Genomic DNA, 18,864 nt, shown 5'->3' with positions numbered 1-18,864 from the left:
TATGATTTGGTTAAGCATATGATAGTCATAGGGATTGAGGCTTATATTTCAGTTACTTTCAGTAGATGTATATTAGCCTACAGTACGTACCAGAGCCAGGAAAGAAACATGACTTGTGCATTTTTCCAACAAAAAGCTCAAGTCCGATTATAGCATAAATTATAATTACAAATAACACCAAGAGGGCGATATGGAGAAGGGGCACCATGGCTTTAATGATAGAGTTCAGGACGACCTGTAAACCTGTGAAGAAAAGAAGAAAAAAACTACTTAATTTTACTTGTCTCCCCATCAAAAATCTCCCATATTTCTATTGAATGCAATATTAAAAAAAAAAACATATTAACCGAAGTCTGCTTTTCGAATACACAAAAGAGTCCACCGTATGCAACTGTTAATATTGTGTATTTGACTAGAATTTGGATGAAATGTTTACAAAATTGGGTATTATACATCCCTGACCACAAGACTTAAAAGTGTATTTTTTTTCCCCCACTATTTATTACTTTACTAATTCTAAAGTAAAGCAGAGCATTTACTTAATGATCACCCCAACCAGTGACACAACCGTGTTAAATAGAACTCATCTTACAGTTTGTCTTATGTAGAATTTGTAGCTTAAAAAAAGAAAAGTAAAATATAGTGCAATAATATAGTGTACTCCTTTCGAAATATATAAGAATAATGAAGTCAATGGAACACTCACAAGCAAGCTCTAGCTATTTGCACTTTTGAGTCCATTTAGGTGACCCTCAGCACATTGGCAATGGCAATTAACACAGCTGAATCACAGATTGGGGCGATCATTATATAAGTGCTTCACTTTATGCAATATTTATTTGTATTGCTGTGTAACTTTTCTAATTATTTTTTTTAAAATAAGCGCTTGGCACAATTCCATTTTGGTTTTTACCTATTAGTTTAGTTTGAAACACATTTGATGCACATTATGCATAGCATGCACACATTGCAGTTATTTCAAGTGGGAATAATATATTAAAGTGATTTGTCGAAATAGATCATCTGGCAGAACTCTAATTTGTGGTAGTGAAATATGATTACTAATCCTGATCTGTATTTGTGCACATTGAGTTGTGGAACACAGTAATACTTTTAGTCAGTGTATACTATTATTGTTAAGGCACAAAAGGATATGTATGACAAGTGTCCAAAATATAAAGTGTAAGTATACATATTTAAGGATTACAAATATGCAGCATATGAAGTTTCTGATATCCAGGGAAGATGTACAGTATATTTGGGCAATATGAGCAAGATAGTTTGAGGATGCAATGGATGGACTATGCACTAGGATACAGGGCGGTTATATTATGCAAACACATGTAAGATAAAATGCTCAGTATATAAAACATAACTCTTATCTCCCAAATGTCCCTATTTAGGAGGAACAGTCCCTATTTTAGGCCCAAATACATTGGCCCCCGCCCCCTCTTTTTTTGTCCTGGTGTCCCTCTTTCTAAGAGCTCAATATTCATGATGTGCCTGCGTATTTAACAGAGCTCCACAACAATACAGCTCCCACTAATGTGTATTTAAACTGCAATAAATATATTGAGAATTCCATCTGTGTAAATAAGACACATTGTCCTTGCATAAATTGTTATTGGAAGTAACCTATAATTTCTCAGAAAAACCCAGCCCCGTGCCACACCCCCACTCACACTCCTAAAACTAAACTATCCCTCTTTAACCATTTGAAATGTTGAGATAAATTGTGACATGTTTATGAAGCAGAATGTGCAGAATTGAATGCTTAGAATTTAGAATGAGTGGAATAGAATGTTTGAAATGCATAGGGCAAAATGCACAGGGGAATTTTTTTTTTTTTTTTTTTAAATGTGCAGTACAGAATGGAATGTTTAGAGTGGACAGGATAGAATGCTCATAAAACAGAACATGCAGTATCGAATTGCTAGGAAGGTACTGAACACGTTGTGCCCATTACCACCATTGGGTTCACATGCTAATGCATTCAATTTTACTATTAAAAAAAGAGAGTGGCTATCCAAAATAATGCCATGTACATAAGCTGGATGCTTAGAACATCTAAAAGTTATGGACCAATTGTACATGGCAAGGTAGGCAGAATAATTGCAAATTCAACATATACAAGTAATATTACTTTTGTTTCTGCTTATGTACCCCAGCCCCACCTCCTCAGGCTGTGACTCACACACCCTGCCTGAAAACAATGGGTTCATTGTCAAACAAATGTTAACTTCCTTTAGAAGTGTTTATATTCTGCTCTGTAAATGGAACTTTAATCACACACAGAATGCTCATGCAAGGCCTACTAGGCTATGAACAGAGCAGGAGATACAAATTCTAAATTAAACAGAATGTACAATAAAGGAAGTTCAAACAGTAGATCTATCTTTACAGTAAGTGTTTAGGAAGGCTGTGTAAGTCACATGCAGGGAGGTGACTAGGACTGCATAAACAATGTGATTTAACACCTAAATGGCAGAGAATTGAGCAGTGAGACTGTGAGGACATGATCTATACACAAAAACTGCTTTGTTAAGCTAAAGTTGTTTTGGTGCCTATAATGTCCCTTTAAGAATTTGGATAACAAACACTTGCCATCTCGATAAACTCCACAATTCAAAACAGAAGATTGTTATTGCCATATGCACACATACAGATACATCACACACAGTCATTCTAATACAGATACATATTCTCAGACACTAATGTACAGATACACACAAATTTCCAGAACCGAACATACAGATGCATACGGAAAGTAATTGACTGAGCACATAGTATAAAATGTGCAATGCAATATTTAGAGTGTATGATTTTAGCGTCACAGAATATTAAGAATATGCAAATGGTAAGAATTGTAATCCCCTTCTCAGTGGTCTTACGTGTCCCCAGATTGCACCACTGCAATCTATAATGAATGCGGTGCAAGGCTCATTTTCCTGTCTTCCCGCACCTCTCACGCCTCCCCCTCTGTCAGTCCCTACATTGGCTTCCAGTTAGATATAGGGCTCAATTTAAGATTCCGGAGCTTTCTTACAAGTCCCTTCATAATGCTGCTCCAACCTACCTATCCTCCATAACACACAAATATGTTCCCCCGAGGCGCCTGCGCTCTGCCGAAGACCTACGTCTATCCTCTGTCCGTACGCCCACATCTGATGCTCTCCTCCTAGACTTCTCCAGGGCTGTACCTTTTCTGTGGGATTCCCTTCCCTTCTCCGTTAGACTTTCACCCAGTCTCCACTCCTTCAAAAACGCTTTGAAAACTCACTTCTTTAGGAAAGCATATAATTTAAACTGTCCGCAGGTTTTCATCCCCTAAACCCCCATGACTCCTCTTCTGCAACTGTCAAAAATAACCTACAGTTCTCAGTGAATACTTTTCTAGCAACCTATTTCATTACCCCTACTTATACCCTTTGTGTCACTATACCCAACTCCCTCTAGCATGTAAGCTCATTGAGCAGGGTCAATTTGTCTGGTTACAATGATGTGTCTGTTAGTTCACCCATTGTAAAGTGCTATGGAATTTGCTGGCGCTATATAAATAATAAAATACCAATAATTAATCATGCACAGGACAGAATATGCAAAACAGAATGTGCATGATTAGAACAATAAATGCATGCATCCCATGGCATAACATGTGATTAGAGATTATTATGCAGGGTGGAAAGGTTAGGATGCATAAAGCTAACCTGAAGGTGTACAATGCACAGAGCAAGATTAAAACCCGTAAGATTGTTACAATAACAGAGATCTCAATAACTCAGCAATGCTGTAAACTGTGCACAGAATTGACAAAAATGGCAAATATATTGATTATTTTCTATATACAGTATGTTCCCCTTTAGCCATATGTGCAAGGATATGAAATGTTCTAATTACTAGACAATGTGTTCAGGTGACTTGAGAACTAATTAGCCAATTCTTGCACATTGCCTACATCCAACCTCATTATTGTGGACTACATTTTGAAGGTGATTCTTGATTCAACACAGCTGTTTTTAGGGAATAGACCGTTGTGTTTCAAATATAAAGAAGCACTTTATATGGAACTGGAAACAAATGCAAAACAGATATGAATAATTCGTTTCGATACCCCGGAATTTCACACTTTTAGGAGGACAGAAATGTACCTGTTACTTTCTAATAATACAGTCTGAAAAGTACATGCACAAATCAAGAGAGGTTTAGAATAAAGACAATGGAGGGATTTATCCACTAAACAGCAAACTGTGCTAAACTTAAAATGTAAGCAACAATAGCCGATTCATAAAAGTATTACAATTCAGCTATATTCACAGTTGGGCAATTTAACCTACATTTTGGAAGTTGAGTTTTCAATTCAGTTTTTAGTGAACAAACCCCAAAGAAGATACATACATCGCTATCTGATTTATAATGTTAATTTTACTTCATTAGCATCATGTAGAAAACAAATATTTTGATCGGTAAGACAGATTCTTTGACGCAATCATTATACTTACTGGGAACTCCGGACACTAATCGGAGCGGGCGCAGAACACGAAAAGCTCGGAGGGCTTTAACATCAAACCCCCCTGATTTGCCTGTCGAATGATTTGCACCTTCTACTTCTTTGGGTCCAAAGTTTAATTGTTCCAAAGCTACACTAAACAACCTAACAATTACAAAAAGTTTGATTAACACAAAAAGTTATAATGAATTCCATTTCTATACATACACAGCACATTTCACAGACAGAAGGTTTTAGAGGCAGTTTTAAATGTGTCCTGTAGTAAATATATACTGTGGAAAGGAATAAAAATGTTCACTCACCAATAGCAAGTGATCATTTAGTGATATGCCATGGACACTCCAGATTTGCAATAGCAAGTAACTTAAGGCATGGCTACTAGCATAGGGCTTGCAATTTTAGGCACTGTTGTGGAGTGTCCTTATTTGAATATTTTATGGTAAAGATACATGTGTATGCTGTAATAAGGAGACATATTCAGAGGCAACAAACTATCAAACCTAGGGGGGGGGCGGGGATCTAGGGCACATCAGATATTTTCTATTGCAGCAAATGTATAAAGCATAGATGTAGATTACTAAAAGGTACACTCATCATAACACTTGTTAATTTGATAGAGCAAAGAGAGGGTTCATGGTACTCCCTGCACCAAGAGCTATTTGTAAAAATAATGACATCTCTACTTCAGCCGCACAGCGCTCAGTTCCTGCATCCCAATATCAATATTGCCTAAGCTGTACAATAAGGGACAATTTCACCTCACAATTTCTTATATCGCTGTACTTTTTAAATCTATATAGATTATTTTCAAAGATTATCACCAATCCATGATAAGAAAGTGGACTATAGATTTGAAACTGCATGATAATAGTATAGATTAACTGATAAACAGGGGCGTTCCAGAGAAGGGGACATGCCAGGCTTCTTTGCGGGTGGTGTCTTTTAGGTGACTGTCCAGAGAGGGCGCTAGCTAGTACAACTTTTCTGCAAACCTCTCATTATATGTATCGTGGCAGGATTGCATTCATAGAGATCCGGGAGAGCATTAGCAGCATGCTGTTCATGGTTAGAAAGAAACTAGCAACACCCCTGAACAGGATCATGTGTTGCATACCACAAGTAGACCGTAGATATAGGGAAAAGATGATGGAAAAAGCAAGTTTCGCCTTGGAGGTACTTCTCACTTCCTTGCAATCCATGGTAACTTGTCTCTCCATGGAGACAACATTTCTGCCAGTGTGGTATAGTTTGCCCAGCTGTTATCCACAAAGTGATTTTTTTTTTTTTAAGATTTTAATCATGCGCACAAAATCTAGTTAAAATGTAACTTACCCTACAATTACTATTACAAAATCCAGTAAGTTCCACCCGTTCCTTACATATGCGTTAGGATGCATTACTAATCCATATGCTATAATCTTCAAAAATGTTTCAATTGTAAAAATGATCAGGAAGGCATATTCTACTTTTTCCTGGAAAGATAGAAAAGAAAATTATAAATATGTATATTATGCTTTAGAGAAGCAACGGACAACGTGATGCACAGATACTAGAAACAAACACATACATAGTTATTGCACAGCTACAACAATTTTTTGATAATCCAGAAAGTGAACAATGTTTGGCTCCTCACACGCGCTGCAGTGGTTATGGTGCCTGAAGTGTTCACTTCAACAACAAAGGCTTCTAAGAGACACTTATAAATGGCAAACAAATATATGTTAACTATTCTAAAATCTTAGAGCAATATTAAGAAACAAGAACCTGTCAAACACTTAATATTGTTTTTTTCAATTTGACAGTTTTTATTTCATATTACATGGAAAACATACAATGATGTCACATTAAGGAAATATAGCACAGTATATTAAACAGGAAACACACAACCATAAGTTTCTTAGAATACATGCTGGTATGTTACGGTTACTTAAGTGGTCCCAAATAGTGGCAAATGTATAAACAACATTCAATCGTACTAGATAAATAAAAGGTAAAAAGGAAAGTTAAAGGTGTGTATAACAGATGAGTGGGGGGAGAGGAGAAACAATGGTAGAGGGCAAGGGTCAGCAACCTTGATAGGTCAGGTACAGACAGGCTCTGGTCTATCAAGAGCCCCAGTGGAACTTCAGATGTCAGTTAGTGCAACTCAAGCATGATTGCAAGTGGTGAGGTTCATTGCTCAGTTTACACATTGCAGTACTGAGAGGAAGTTATCTCAAATCACTTCCTCACAGCCCACTTGAATAGGAATCTGCACTGGAGTAGACACCAAAACACAATGTGACCTAACATTCCACCACACAATTTCACAAACAGCCCCCTTACACAGCCGACATTCATAGGTATCATAGACAATAGAATCTTGCACTGGAGCTCTATGTGAGATATGCAGCTTCTTGTGAAGCGGTTATAAATTCCAGGAGTTTGTGTGGATGTGTTTAAGCACCAGAAAGAGGAACCAAGCTTTCTACTGCAGATGGGGGTTTCAAACAACCTTCCCTTGAACAGCTGGTAAATATGTGTGAATCCCTGAGCTATCCAAGACTTGGCATTGACATTTTGGGTGACCTCAGGAGAGAGAATGAAGGGGCATTGCAGTTGATATTAGAGAAGAACTGCATGGAGAGGATCTAATTGTATCCCAAATAATGAGCAACAATTTTGTGGAAGGCAACATCTGCAGTAGGTGAAGTCTCATCTTGAGCACTATCCGAAATCCCTATGCATATTTAAATAACTGGAGGTTTTAGGCATCACTCCAAAGGCCATTAGATTGTAAGCTCACTGGCCACGTCAAGGCAAACTTTGTAGGTGAGTCCTACACTAACAACTCACCTGGCTTCCTACAGCTTTAGGTAAAAAAAAAATCTCTAATCAGACACATTCTAAACCCCCTACATACTTATTAACCCTTAATAGGGAATTCATGGGGTGGGCGGCAGCATTGTAACAAGGCTGTGTGATACAAAAGTGAATACAAATATACAAAGATAAGTCCTGCGTTCAGACTCCCACTACTCTTGGGCTGCAGCAATGACCATAATACACATCGGCCCCAATACATACAATAAAAAACAAAGAAAATGGTTATTAGCAACCTATTCAAAATTACGGTGCATATTATAGTAAAAACCTCCAGTCATTTCGATATCCATAGGTATTTGGGATAGTGTGCAAGTAACCCTTTTCTTTGGTTGTTACTGTATGTGTTCGGACTGATGTGTACTATGGTCTGCCCAAGAGTAGTGGAAGTCTGAGCGCAAGACTTATTTCGGTGTACAAGTCTCATTTTGGCAGGAAACCAAAACACATATTTGATATCTTTCTGAACTGACCAACAGGACTCTATAGTACCCATTGTGGAAAATTATGTAGTAAATGTGAAGATACAGCCGAAGTAATAAAAAGCCCTGTGGTATGCTTTCAGGATTGATAGGCTTAGGCCACCAGCATACCACCCGCACTCTTTTGTTCTGCCAAATACATTTTACAAATAAATGTTGTCAAACACTATTATATAACACAACATAGGGAAATAGAAGTGGTTTTAATATATATATAATAGATGAAAAAGAGATGCACTCTGTGGTCTTTAAAAGAAATCACTGGTATTTAATATCCAATACAATTACATAAATCCGATCGACGTTTCAACCTTTTCAGGTCTTCCTCAAGATACCTGTATACGTTTCGACCTCTTCAGGTCTTCCTCAAGATACCTGTATAAATAAACATATACAGGTATCTTGAGGAAGACCTGAAGAGGTCAAAACGTCGATCGGATTTATGTAATTGTATTGGATATTAAATACCAGTGATTTCTTCTAAAGACCACAGAGTGCATCTCTTTTTCATCTATTATATATATATTAAAACCACTTCTATTTCCCTATGTTGTGTTATACACACACACACACACACACACACACAAAAGTCACATGCTATTGCTCCCAATGGTGAGCTCTGGGTGTAAGCAAACCACAAACAGATTAGGAAAAGCTATAAACAACATGCAATCATTTTAGACCAAAAGGCGGACAATCTCTAGTAACTGTTACCATGGAGAACAATTAAACCAAGTCGGAACACTGTGCTGTCCAGATATATTATATTCAGACTAGCTTATAGCACTGGAGATAGGTCTTCTAGGGTGGTGGTTTCTCCCCTGCAGACTTCAACTCACCTGACCTGACTAAGTGAAGATGTTGCAGCAAGCCAAACCAAACTATAGAGATTTGTCACAAGATGGCTTCACCGGTGAACCCTTGGATCCTCGTCTAAATCGTATTACTACTGGATGGCATTGTACCCAGTGTAGGATTTCATTATTCTCCTTGGGCAATAGTTGCTAGAGAAGCCTACTTTTTAATCACACTGGTAGGTGTATCTTGTATATCGTTTTTTCCTTATTTATGTTGGTCGTCTACTCTACCCCGAACAGTATCAGAGCTAGTCAGAGGGAAACAAGAGTACATTACTCTACTTATCGTACTTTCTACTCCAATTATGATCATTACTGGTATTTCCATTTTCCTCTTATATGTTTCTTCCTTTTAATTTTAAGATATCAAACTAATGAATATACAGTTGCAAGAAAACGGATGTGAACCCTTTGGAATGATATGGATTTCTGCACAAATTGGTCATAAAATGTGATCTGATCATCATCTAAGTCACAACAATAGACAATCACAGTCTGCTTAAACTAATAACACACAAAGAATGAAATGTTGCCATGTTTTTATTGAACACACCATGTAAACATTCACAGTGCAGGTGGAAAAAGTATGTGAACCCTTGGATTTAATAACTGGTTGAACCTCCTTTGGCAGCAATAACTTCAACCAAACGTTTCCTGTAGTTGCATATCAGATGTGCACAACGGTCAGGAGTAATTCTTGACCATTCCTCTTTACAGAACTGTTTCAGTTCAGCAATATTCTTGGGATGTCAGGTGTGAATCGCTTTCTTTAGGTCATGCCACAGCATCTCAATCGGGTTGAGGTCAGGACTCTGACTGGGTCACTTCAGAAGGTGTATTTTTTTCTGTTTAAGCCATTCTGTTGTTGATTTACTTCTATGCTTTGGGTCATTGTCCTGTTGCAACACCCATCTTCTGTTGAGCTTCAGCTGGTAGACAGATGGCCTTAAGTTCTCCTGCAAAATGTCTTGATAAACTTGGGAATTAATTTTTCCTTCAATGATAGCAATTCGTCCAGGCCCTGACGCAGCAAAGCAGCCCCAAACCATGATGCCACCACCACCATACTTCACAGTTGGGATGAGATTTTGATGTTGGTGTGCTGTGCCTCTTTTTTGCCACACATAGTGTTGTGTGTTTCTTCCAAACAACTCAACTTTGGTTTCATCTGTCCACAGAATATGTTGCCAGTACTGCTGTGGAACATCCAGGTGCTCTTGTGCAAACTGTAAACGTGCAGCAATGTTTTGTTTGGACAGCAGTGGCTTCCTCTGTGGTATCCTCCCATGAAATCCATTCTTGTTTAGTGTTTTACGTATGGTAGATTCGCTAACAGGGATGTTAGCATTTGCCAGTGACTTTTGTAAGTCTTTAGCTGACAGTACCCTAAATATTTTAGTTGCCACTTTCCTTTTATTCAGCTACTATTACCGTATATACTCGAGTATAAGCTGAGTTTTTCAGCACATTTTTTGTGCTGAAAAACCCCAACTCGGCTTATACTCGAGTCAGTGTCTGTATTATGGCAATTTGCATTGCCACAATACAGACAGGGGGCTGTGGGGGCTGCAGAGCGGTTACTTACCTCTCCTGAAGCTCCTGTCAGCTCTCTCCTCCGCGGCGGTCCGTTCAGCACCTCGGTCAGCTCCCAGTGTAAGTCTCGCGAGAGCCGCGGGGTCATAGTTCGGCTCTCGCAAGACTTACAGTGTGAGCTGACAGAGAAGCTGCACGGACCGGCGCAGAGGAGGAGGGAGCTGACAGGAGCTGCAGGAGAGGTAAGTGCTCTCCGCCAGCCCCTCTCCCCCCCACTGAACTGCCAATGCCACTGGACCACCAGGGAAGGAGAGCCCCCCTCCCTGCCATGTATCAAGCAGGGAGGGGGGACGGAAAAAAAAAAAATAAATAAATAAATAATAAAAAAATAATAATAATTAAATTAAACAAAATTATAATAAAAAATAATAATAAAAAATTATTAAAATAATTAAAAAAAAAATAATAAAATTGCCCACCCCCAAGCCAAGGCTCAGCTACACACACACACACACACACAGCACTCATATACACACACTGCACTCATATACACACACTGCACTCATATACACACACTGCATTCATACACACACTGCATTCATACACACACTGCACTCATACACACACACACACTGCATTCATACACACACTGCACTCACATACACACAAACTGCATTCATACATACACACATCACTCATACACACACTGCACTCATTATATACACACACTGTAAATAAATATTCAATTAATATAAATTTTTTAGGATCTAATTTTATTTAGAAATTTACCAGTAGCTAGTGCATTTCCCACCCTATTCTTATACTCGAGTCAATACGTTTTCCCAGTTTTGGGGGGTAAAATTAGGGGCCTTGGCTTATATTCGGGTCGGCTTATACTCGAGTATATACGGAATTTTAATTTTAATTTTAACCTGACTTCTTTGATTTTACCATCTTAAGAAACGTCAAAAGAATCCTTATGTGGGGATTATACCACCCAAACGTTATACACCGAGCAGTATAAGCCTGCTCAACATATTGTGAGTACATTTTATACTTTCTTTTAATTTTTACTCCAGTTAAAGCAGAGAGCACTATATATTTTATTTTTTTATTTTCGTCCGGAACCACAGTTGGACCACTGAACTTCAAGCTGACACTCCATATATCCTTGAGTGGGGTTCATTCCACTTCACGCATTTCATACCAGAGCTGGATTTTAGCTCTGGAAATTGTGAGAAAAACTTACATATTCTTACATTTTCATTATACCTACATACTGTACCATTGGATTTCCTTTCTTTTTGTTCTTCTTCCCATATGGCGCACTGAAAAATACAATCTACATTTGAGACGAATCACCGTTGTCCTACAAAAAGTTCCCTTATTATGGACTATTATTCTGGACTTTATCTGTAATTATTTTATGCTTATTATTTATACATAAATCTTCTGTATTAAAGGCGCACCCTTTCTTTTTGTTTTTGTTGTTATATTCCTACTTATAGGGGATTGGAGGGTACTCCCTTATTTATAGGTGTGCTGCCTATTTATATTTATTACATACCTTTATACTCGTGGCATTTTTAGCACTGATCCAATTTTGACTTTTTTCGACACTCTAGGATTCTTCTTCACCTCACGGAGTAGCCTGTGCTGTGCTCTTGCAGTCATCTTTACAGGACGGCCACTCCTAGGGAGAGTAGCAGCCGTGCTAAACTTTCTCCATTTATAGACAATTTGTCTTACCGTGGACTGATGAACAGCAAGGCTTTTGGAGATACTTTTATAACCCTTTCCAGCTTTATGCAAGTCAACAATTCTTAATCGTAGGTCTTCACATCATTCACATCAGGCAATGCTTCTTGTGTAAAGCAAACCCAGAACTGGTGTGTGTTTTTTTATAGGGCAGGGCAGCTGTAACCAACACCTCCAATCTCATCTCATTAATTGGACTCCAGTTGGCTGACATCTCACTCCAATTAGCTCTTGGAGATGTTATTAGTCTAGGGGTTCACATACTGAATGTTTACATGGTGTGTTCAATAAAAACATGGCAACATTTCATTCTTTGTGTGTCATTAGTTTAAGCAGACTGTGATTGTCTTTTGTTGTGACTTAGATGATGATCAGTAAAAATAGAAGTAGCTGTTTAGTTGATAAGTGAGTGCGCTGGATTTCTATTTTTACTGTACTTATTGGCCCCCAGCAGCACCCCATTTAAGCATGTTTAGGTGAGTGCAGCCAGCCCCTTGTTTTCCCATATATATTTAGGAGTCTAGCCAGCTCCTTGGTTTTGCACCACCCCCTGTCACAGGTGCCTCATCTCAGGACCCTATTTAAGCCTTGTACTGTAGAGAACTCGAGATGGAAGGATTTCCCCAAGTGAGTAGCTCATTTAGTTGGCAGTGAGAGTAGGACCTGCCAAAGATGGGGTACATTGACGTTTGTGGCAGGCTTATGCAATGTATGATCATATAGTGTAACTAAACCCCATTATTTTTTGCCTAGATTAGGTGTTTTTAATAAAACTAGTCAAATCTGTCAGCATCAAAGTAGCTGTTTAGTTGATAAGTGAGTGCGCTGGATTTCTATTTTTAGATGATGATCAGATCACATTTTATGACCAATTTGTGCAGAAATCCATATCATTCCAAACGGTTCACATACTTTTTCTTGCAACTGTATTTGGTTGATTTTTATACATTTATCTTAATTTTATTATTTTTATTTCAGTGTAATGCACAGAATACAATTAAACAGTTTGTCGGTAAGTAAATATCTCTTAGCAAACCAAAGATCGTAGTTCATTATTCATGAGAAATGCAGATATAGTAAAAAAAACTTTTATGTCATCTGACCCATAGAAAACATTATATTCCCAGACATACGGAGTGTTGAATTTGCCACCTCTATAATGTGCACTGAGAGGCTAATTACAACATTACAATTATAAAAACCTGAATTATACAAAGAGAGTGTGTGTGTGTGTGTGCACGGGATCCCTCCTATCCCACTCTGTAATCTGATCTAAAGGCTTATTTTACCGTGACGCTAAATGGTGTCAGACATTAATATGGTCCATTAGTCTAACAGTCTTAAGCCTCTTCACCATCTTGTAAAACTCACCTAGCAAATCATACCATAGACACCTAACACTTACTGTGTAATACAAATTATTAATCACAAGGGAAAGGGAATAGTGAATTATTCTAGAGCAAGTAAACTATGCAAAAGCAAGGTGCTAAGACCTGTCACAAGCAATAGCCTACACTGTTAAAGATCTCGCAGTACGTTTAGTAGAGAAACTCAGACAGCATTATATAACGACCTCCATTCACTCTTCCAAACATCCACTGAAGTGGTATGTATTGTGAGATTTTTTAAATACACAATTCCAGCTTTAGACTCACTTGTAAATACAACATTTGATGTGGTTAGATTCCACTTATTTAGTAGCAGGGGACTGTAGAATATTTTTGAAAAAAGCAACAGAGGGTTCATTTCAATGCATGCGATGGGGTGGTCTCGGATTGTTGAAAGATGTAATTAAAATAAATGCCAGCGGTACATTTTACTGGACTTTTAAAGAAAACTGCAATGTTTACATTGCAACACTAAGTCTGCCTTCAGTGGCTTTCTCCCAGGCAGCCACCAGAGGCGCTTCCTGGCTCCTAATGGACTTTTGTTCCAGTAACAAACCCTGGACGTCCTCACCCTCTTAGAGGGACAAAGGTTTAAAAATAATATATGGAAGTATTACTTTACTGAGAGGGTAGTTGATGCATGGAATAGCCTTCCAGCTGAAGTGGTGGAGGTTAAAGGGACACTATAGTCACCTGAACAACTTTAGCTTAATGAAGCAGTTTTGGTGCAGCCTCACTGGTCAATCCTCTGCCATTTAGGAGTTAAATCCCTTTGTTTATGAACCCTAGTCACACCTCCCTGCATGTGACTTGCACAGCCTTCCATAAACACTTCCTGTAAAGAGAGCCCTATTTAGGCTCTCTTTATTGCAAGTTCTGTTTAATTAAGATTGTCTTATCCCCTGCTATGTTAATAGCTTGCTAGACACTGCAAGAGCCTCCTGTATGTGATTAAAGTTCAATTTAGAGATTAAGTTACAATTATTTAAGGTAAATTACATCTGTTTGAAAGTGAAACCAGTTTTTTTTTTTCATGCAGGCTCTGTCAATCATAGCCAGGGGAGGTGTGGCTAGGGCTGCATAAACAGAAACAAAGTGATTTAACTCCTAAATGACAGTGAATTGAGCAGTGAAATTGCAGGGGAATGATCTATACACTAAAACTGCTTTATTTAGCTAAAGTAATTTAGGTGACTATAGTGTTCCTTTAACACAGTGAGGGAGTTTAAGCATGCGTGGGATAGTCATAAGGCTATCCTAGTTATAAGATAAAGCCAGGGACTAATGAAAGTATTTAGAAAATTGGGCAGACTAGATTAATTAATGAAACAGATATCAAAACTATTCTAAAACCAACTTACAAGAAAGGGCATTCTTTAAGTTAAAAGAAAGAGTAAAAAAAAAATAAAAAATAAAGGATTCTGTGCGTGCTATATACTAATCCTGATGATAGGTCCACTTGAATTCAGGATACAACTAAATATTTTGTTGTAAGTTCTACGGTGTGCAGGTTTGATGTATTGTGTCACAACGTGTCTACAATGCAGAAATAGTACTATAGTTCTGAGGCCAGAAATGCCATTTTTCTAATTACACACATAATGCTTTGCATAGAGAGCAAAAAGCCAGGCATGATCTGCCCACTGAGGCAGAAGACAAATAACAGAGAGGGCGACTTGCTTTAATTAAAATGTACCTGTTATCCAGTACTTTTCGCACTAGGAGGAGGTTTCAATAAAACTTCAAATTCAAACACAAATAAGAGATTATTAAGCATACCATCAAATCGTGTATGCTGCTAATGATACGCCAACAAAATAAACCCTCCTTATGATAATGAGTATTTGCTCCTCCTGACATTATGCTTCGGATAAATGAAGCCAGCGTATAACAAATCCCCACTGTATTAACCCTATTTGTGCCACAGCAACGGTTTCTCTCCATCCTGGCATTAAAATGATTAAAGAAATGTAAATTAGGAAACTGAATAAAAGATGCATCCTCCGGGGTGAAATAATTATAATGTGCATTTGTCACAGTAAATCTCTCTATAAAGGATGCTGTCCTGTATATGGGACATGATGGAACGAGTAGGAAATACACTGTTATCTATAGCTCATGCAGAATGTGCAGGATCATTGTTAATTTATGAAGACAGCTGTAGCGTATGCTTGTAAGTCATCTACACAGAGGTAGTAATAGGCAGTATAGACTGACATATAGGGGCAGAGCCCACCCCCTCAGTTTTTTATTGAAAAATAAATAAATAAAACATTTTGGCCCGATGATGGCTAATGAGAATAGATATGTTGTATCTGCCATGATTATACATGCAGTTTATTTACTTTTTTATTCATGGCTAGAGATACTACTGAGAACCTGAGCAATAAATCATATCAGGCTTTTGGGTTATTTTACACAAATGCCCCATTTCCTGGGTATAGACACTCAGTCTGCTTTAAGATGATTTCTGATGTGCATTGGATCTTCTGATCACCAGCACCCTAGAAGACAGGCCTGTCTGTGTATACTCCTGTTTTCTAAGGCTGTCAATGAGTAACAGTGTGTGGAGTTGCACCTTTTTAAAGTGGTAGTTGTTTCCCATATACATTTATAAATAGCTTTATAGAGTTGAACAAGATATTATATTATGTCCTATTGGGTCTAGGATAGTGTACATGTGACTAAGTGGACGGAGCTTGGCACCCCAGCATTTTTAAAGGGACACTGTAGGCACTTTGATAAATTCATATTAATGAATACAGATTCTCAATGACAGAATCTTAGGCGCATCACGGCAGGCTCCATGCATGTGTCTAAGATGCCCAATGCTCCTCGTATATATGTCACTGTAGGATGAGGTCGCAACGTTGGAGAAGGGTCAGTAATTTGTTTTATTTTGTAATTTATTTCAATTTTATTTAGTTTTTCCGTGAGAAGGGAGGGGCAATTTATTAAGGGACATCAGGACTGTAGGGTTAGAAATACAGATATGTATACCTGATGCTAATGTGTTCCTTTAAACTTGATGAGCTGCCACTGGGTCAAGGCTAAGAGCTTCCTGAAATTACCAAAAAGGGGGCTTTGGATATGGTCTGGATATGACTGGTGGTGTTTCCACATTTTTTACGTAACTGCATGAGCCACCAATAAACATTTGTTAAATGAAAATGTAATTTAGAATATGACTATAGCATCTTCTTCACACTGACTGCACTCCAAGCACCATTAGCTCTACAGACCACAGTAAGTAGTCAAACCATTTGCTAATGGCTTGACTACTTACCTGGGGTCTACCGAGACCCACAGCCTTTCTCTCTGCAGTTATAACCTTTCACTTAGCCAATACCAGCAGTGCAGGCTTAGCCCAGGATAGTTAACAGAAGCTTCTGACTATCAATACTGGCGGCAGAGAGGAAGGGAGCTGCACCCAGCACCCAGAAATTTGACTTACATTGGAGGAGTTTGGAGGCAGGTTACTCCTGGATCTGTAACCACTAAAGAGTTTGGCATCCAGTGGCAGCAACCCCAGCTCAGAAAAAAGGATTAAATAAAGGAATAAAGGAGGTGTTCTTAATTGTGTTTATTTAAAATTGTGGGGCTCATAAAGTAAATTAAAATAGCACATCTAAAATGAAATAAAAAATAATAATTAAGAAAAAAAATATATATATATATTTTAGAGTGTTCCTTTAAGCACAGACACAAGTATGGAGGTATGTGTCAAGTAAGGATATCTTTATTCTATGCATTTGTTATGAATGCCGATTATATAACAATGTATAAATAAAACTGTAATACTTGGTTAAAGCAAACCTAGTCACCTGCATGTTTTTAGGATTACAGGCGCACCCCAAGAGCCATACATACATACACCTAATTCCCAGCTAATACATAGAGGAAGGATTTTTATTTATATAAGTTTGGTATCCGTCCTGCTCTCCAAGTACTGAAGCCTTGACAGATCCGCTCTAAATCCATTCCCTGTATATTACATTACAGACGGGCCGAGGTGTGCACTGATATTTCCCAGACAGCATGAAAATTCCATAGATTTCGTACGTCATTGGACTGAGCCTGCCAGAGACCACAAGTATCCATACTACTAAAATTTGAGACCCCATTGTAATATGTACAACAGTGTGCAACAATATACGCGTTTAGGGATTTATTTACTAAGTAGTAAGTCGGAGTAAGATATCAAGAAAGATGCAAAATGTAATTCACAAAGCAGAGTATGGAAAATACAGGGTCTCCACCCTCTGCATTCAGAGAAAAGGCAATGTTTACATTACAGCCTAGGGATACCTCCAGTGGTCACTGGAAGTGCTTCCCGGGCAGTTCTGCACAGTATGTGCTGCACTGACATTCAGTGTCTCCACCCTCTCTATGAGGAGCTGCTGATTGGTCAAAGCTGCATTTGGCTCTGCTCCCAGTCTGCCTCCTTGGCTAAGATAATGAGAATTGACAATCTCAGCCAACACAATGCTTTCCTAGGGGATCATCACTTCTGATGATGTCAGCCAAGGAGGCAGATCATGGTCAGAGCCAGCAACAGCATATTGGAATAAAGGTAATATTCTGCTAGATTTAGAGGGGCAAGGCATGGCCAGGGGGGGCTAGATGGTGTTTTTAATACTATAGGGTCAGGAATAAATATTTGTGTTCCTGACCCTAGAGTGTTCCTTTAAACAAAAAAAGTATGTAGAATGTTTATGTCTGAAAAATTGATGAGTTGGAAATGTTTCCAATTTAGTCATTTTGACCACCAATTAGAAATTCCTCTAACAGTGCGTCACAACCCCAACCCCAAACATCTCTTCCTCAATAGAAATCAGGATTAGACAACAGTCCATGCATTTCTCTTTAGTTACTAAAGTATGTGTTTGCTCGCAAAAGCCCTAATAAGTCCACACAGCTCATGTCGTCTTTCTCTAATTGGTGCGCTACTTTTTAACAAATGATGTTTCAAACAAACAAAAAAAAAAGGAAGAAAAGCTATTTTTAGCTTGGTATAAAGCAGCTGTTCCATTATTTCAACTAAAACATGTCAAAACGAATTATATAGAGAAAGGAGAGTCTTTGCATCGTAATACTACACAATAAATTTGGCTTTGCAAATTCCTTAATACATGTGCTATCTCAGACCTGGAAAATATTTACATGCATTTAACTTCCTGCAAATATTTACAACACGGGTTTCGGTGACTAAACAAAAATAACAGAAAGTCTTCTTGTTTTAAGATATCACAGACCTCGATGCTTTAAAGCAGTGTTTCCCAACCCAGGCCTCAAGGCACACCTACCAGTCCAGGATTTAAGGATTACCCAGTTTTGTCTAAGGTGTTTTTAGAAAGAAAAAAAAAAGCACCTTAGACACAACTGGGTCACCCCTAAATCCTGGACTGGTAGGTGTGCCTTGAGGACTGGGTTGGGAAACACTGCTTTAAAGGACCAGTAAACACATTGAGATGAGA

General features: G+C 38.2%; 1 protein-coding gene across 1 annotated transcript in view; it reads right to left on the bottom strand.

The window, feature by feature from the left end:
• The window catches only part of CACNA1D (calcium voltage-gated channel subunit alpha1 D), a 319,738-nt gene that overhangs the window by 188,730 nt on the left and 112,144 nt on the right, over positions 1 to 18,864 (bottom strand). Inside the window, exons 4-6 of the mRNA XM_063426916.1 lie at positions 5,840 to 5,979; positions 4,500 to 4,651; positions 91 to 243 (exon numbers count right to left, since the gene is read on the bottom strand). Coding sequence (XP_063282986.1) covers positions 91 to 243; positions 4,500 to 4,651; positions 5,840 to 5,979 — 445 coding nt within the window. The remainder of the gene's footprint in view (positions 1 to 90; positions 244 to 4,499; positions 4,652 to 5,839; positions 5,980 to 18,864) is intronic.

This window comes from Pelobates fuscus, chromosome 7, assembly GCF_036172605.1.
Source record: "Pelobates fuscus isolate aPelFus1 chromosome 7, aPelFus1.pri, whole genome shotgun sequence".
NCBI classification, from domain to species: Eukaryota; Metazoa; Chordata; class Amphibia; order Anura; family Pelobatidae; genus Pelobates; species Pelobates fuscus.
The sequence above is the reverse complement of the archived record's forward strand: the minus strand, read 5'-3'. Positions and strand labels throughout refer to the sequence as shown.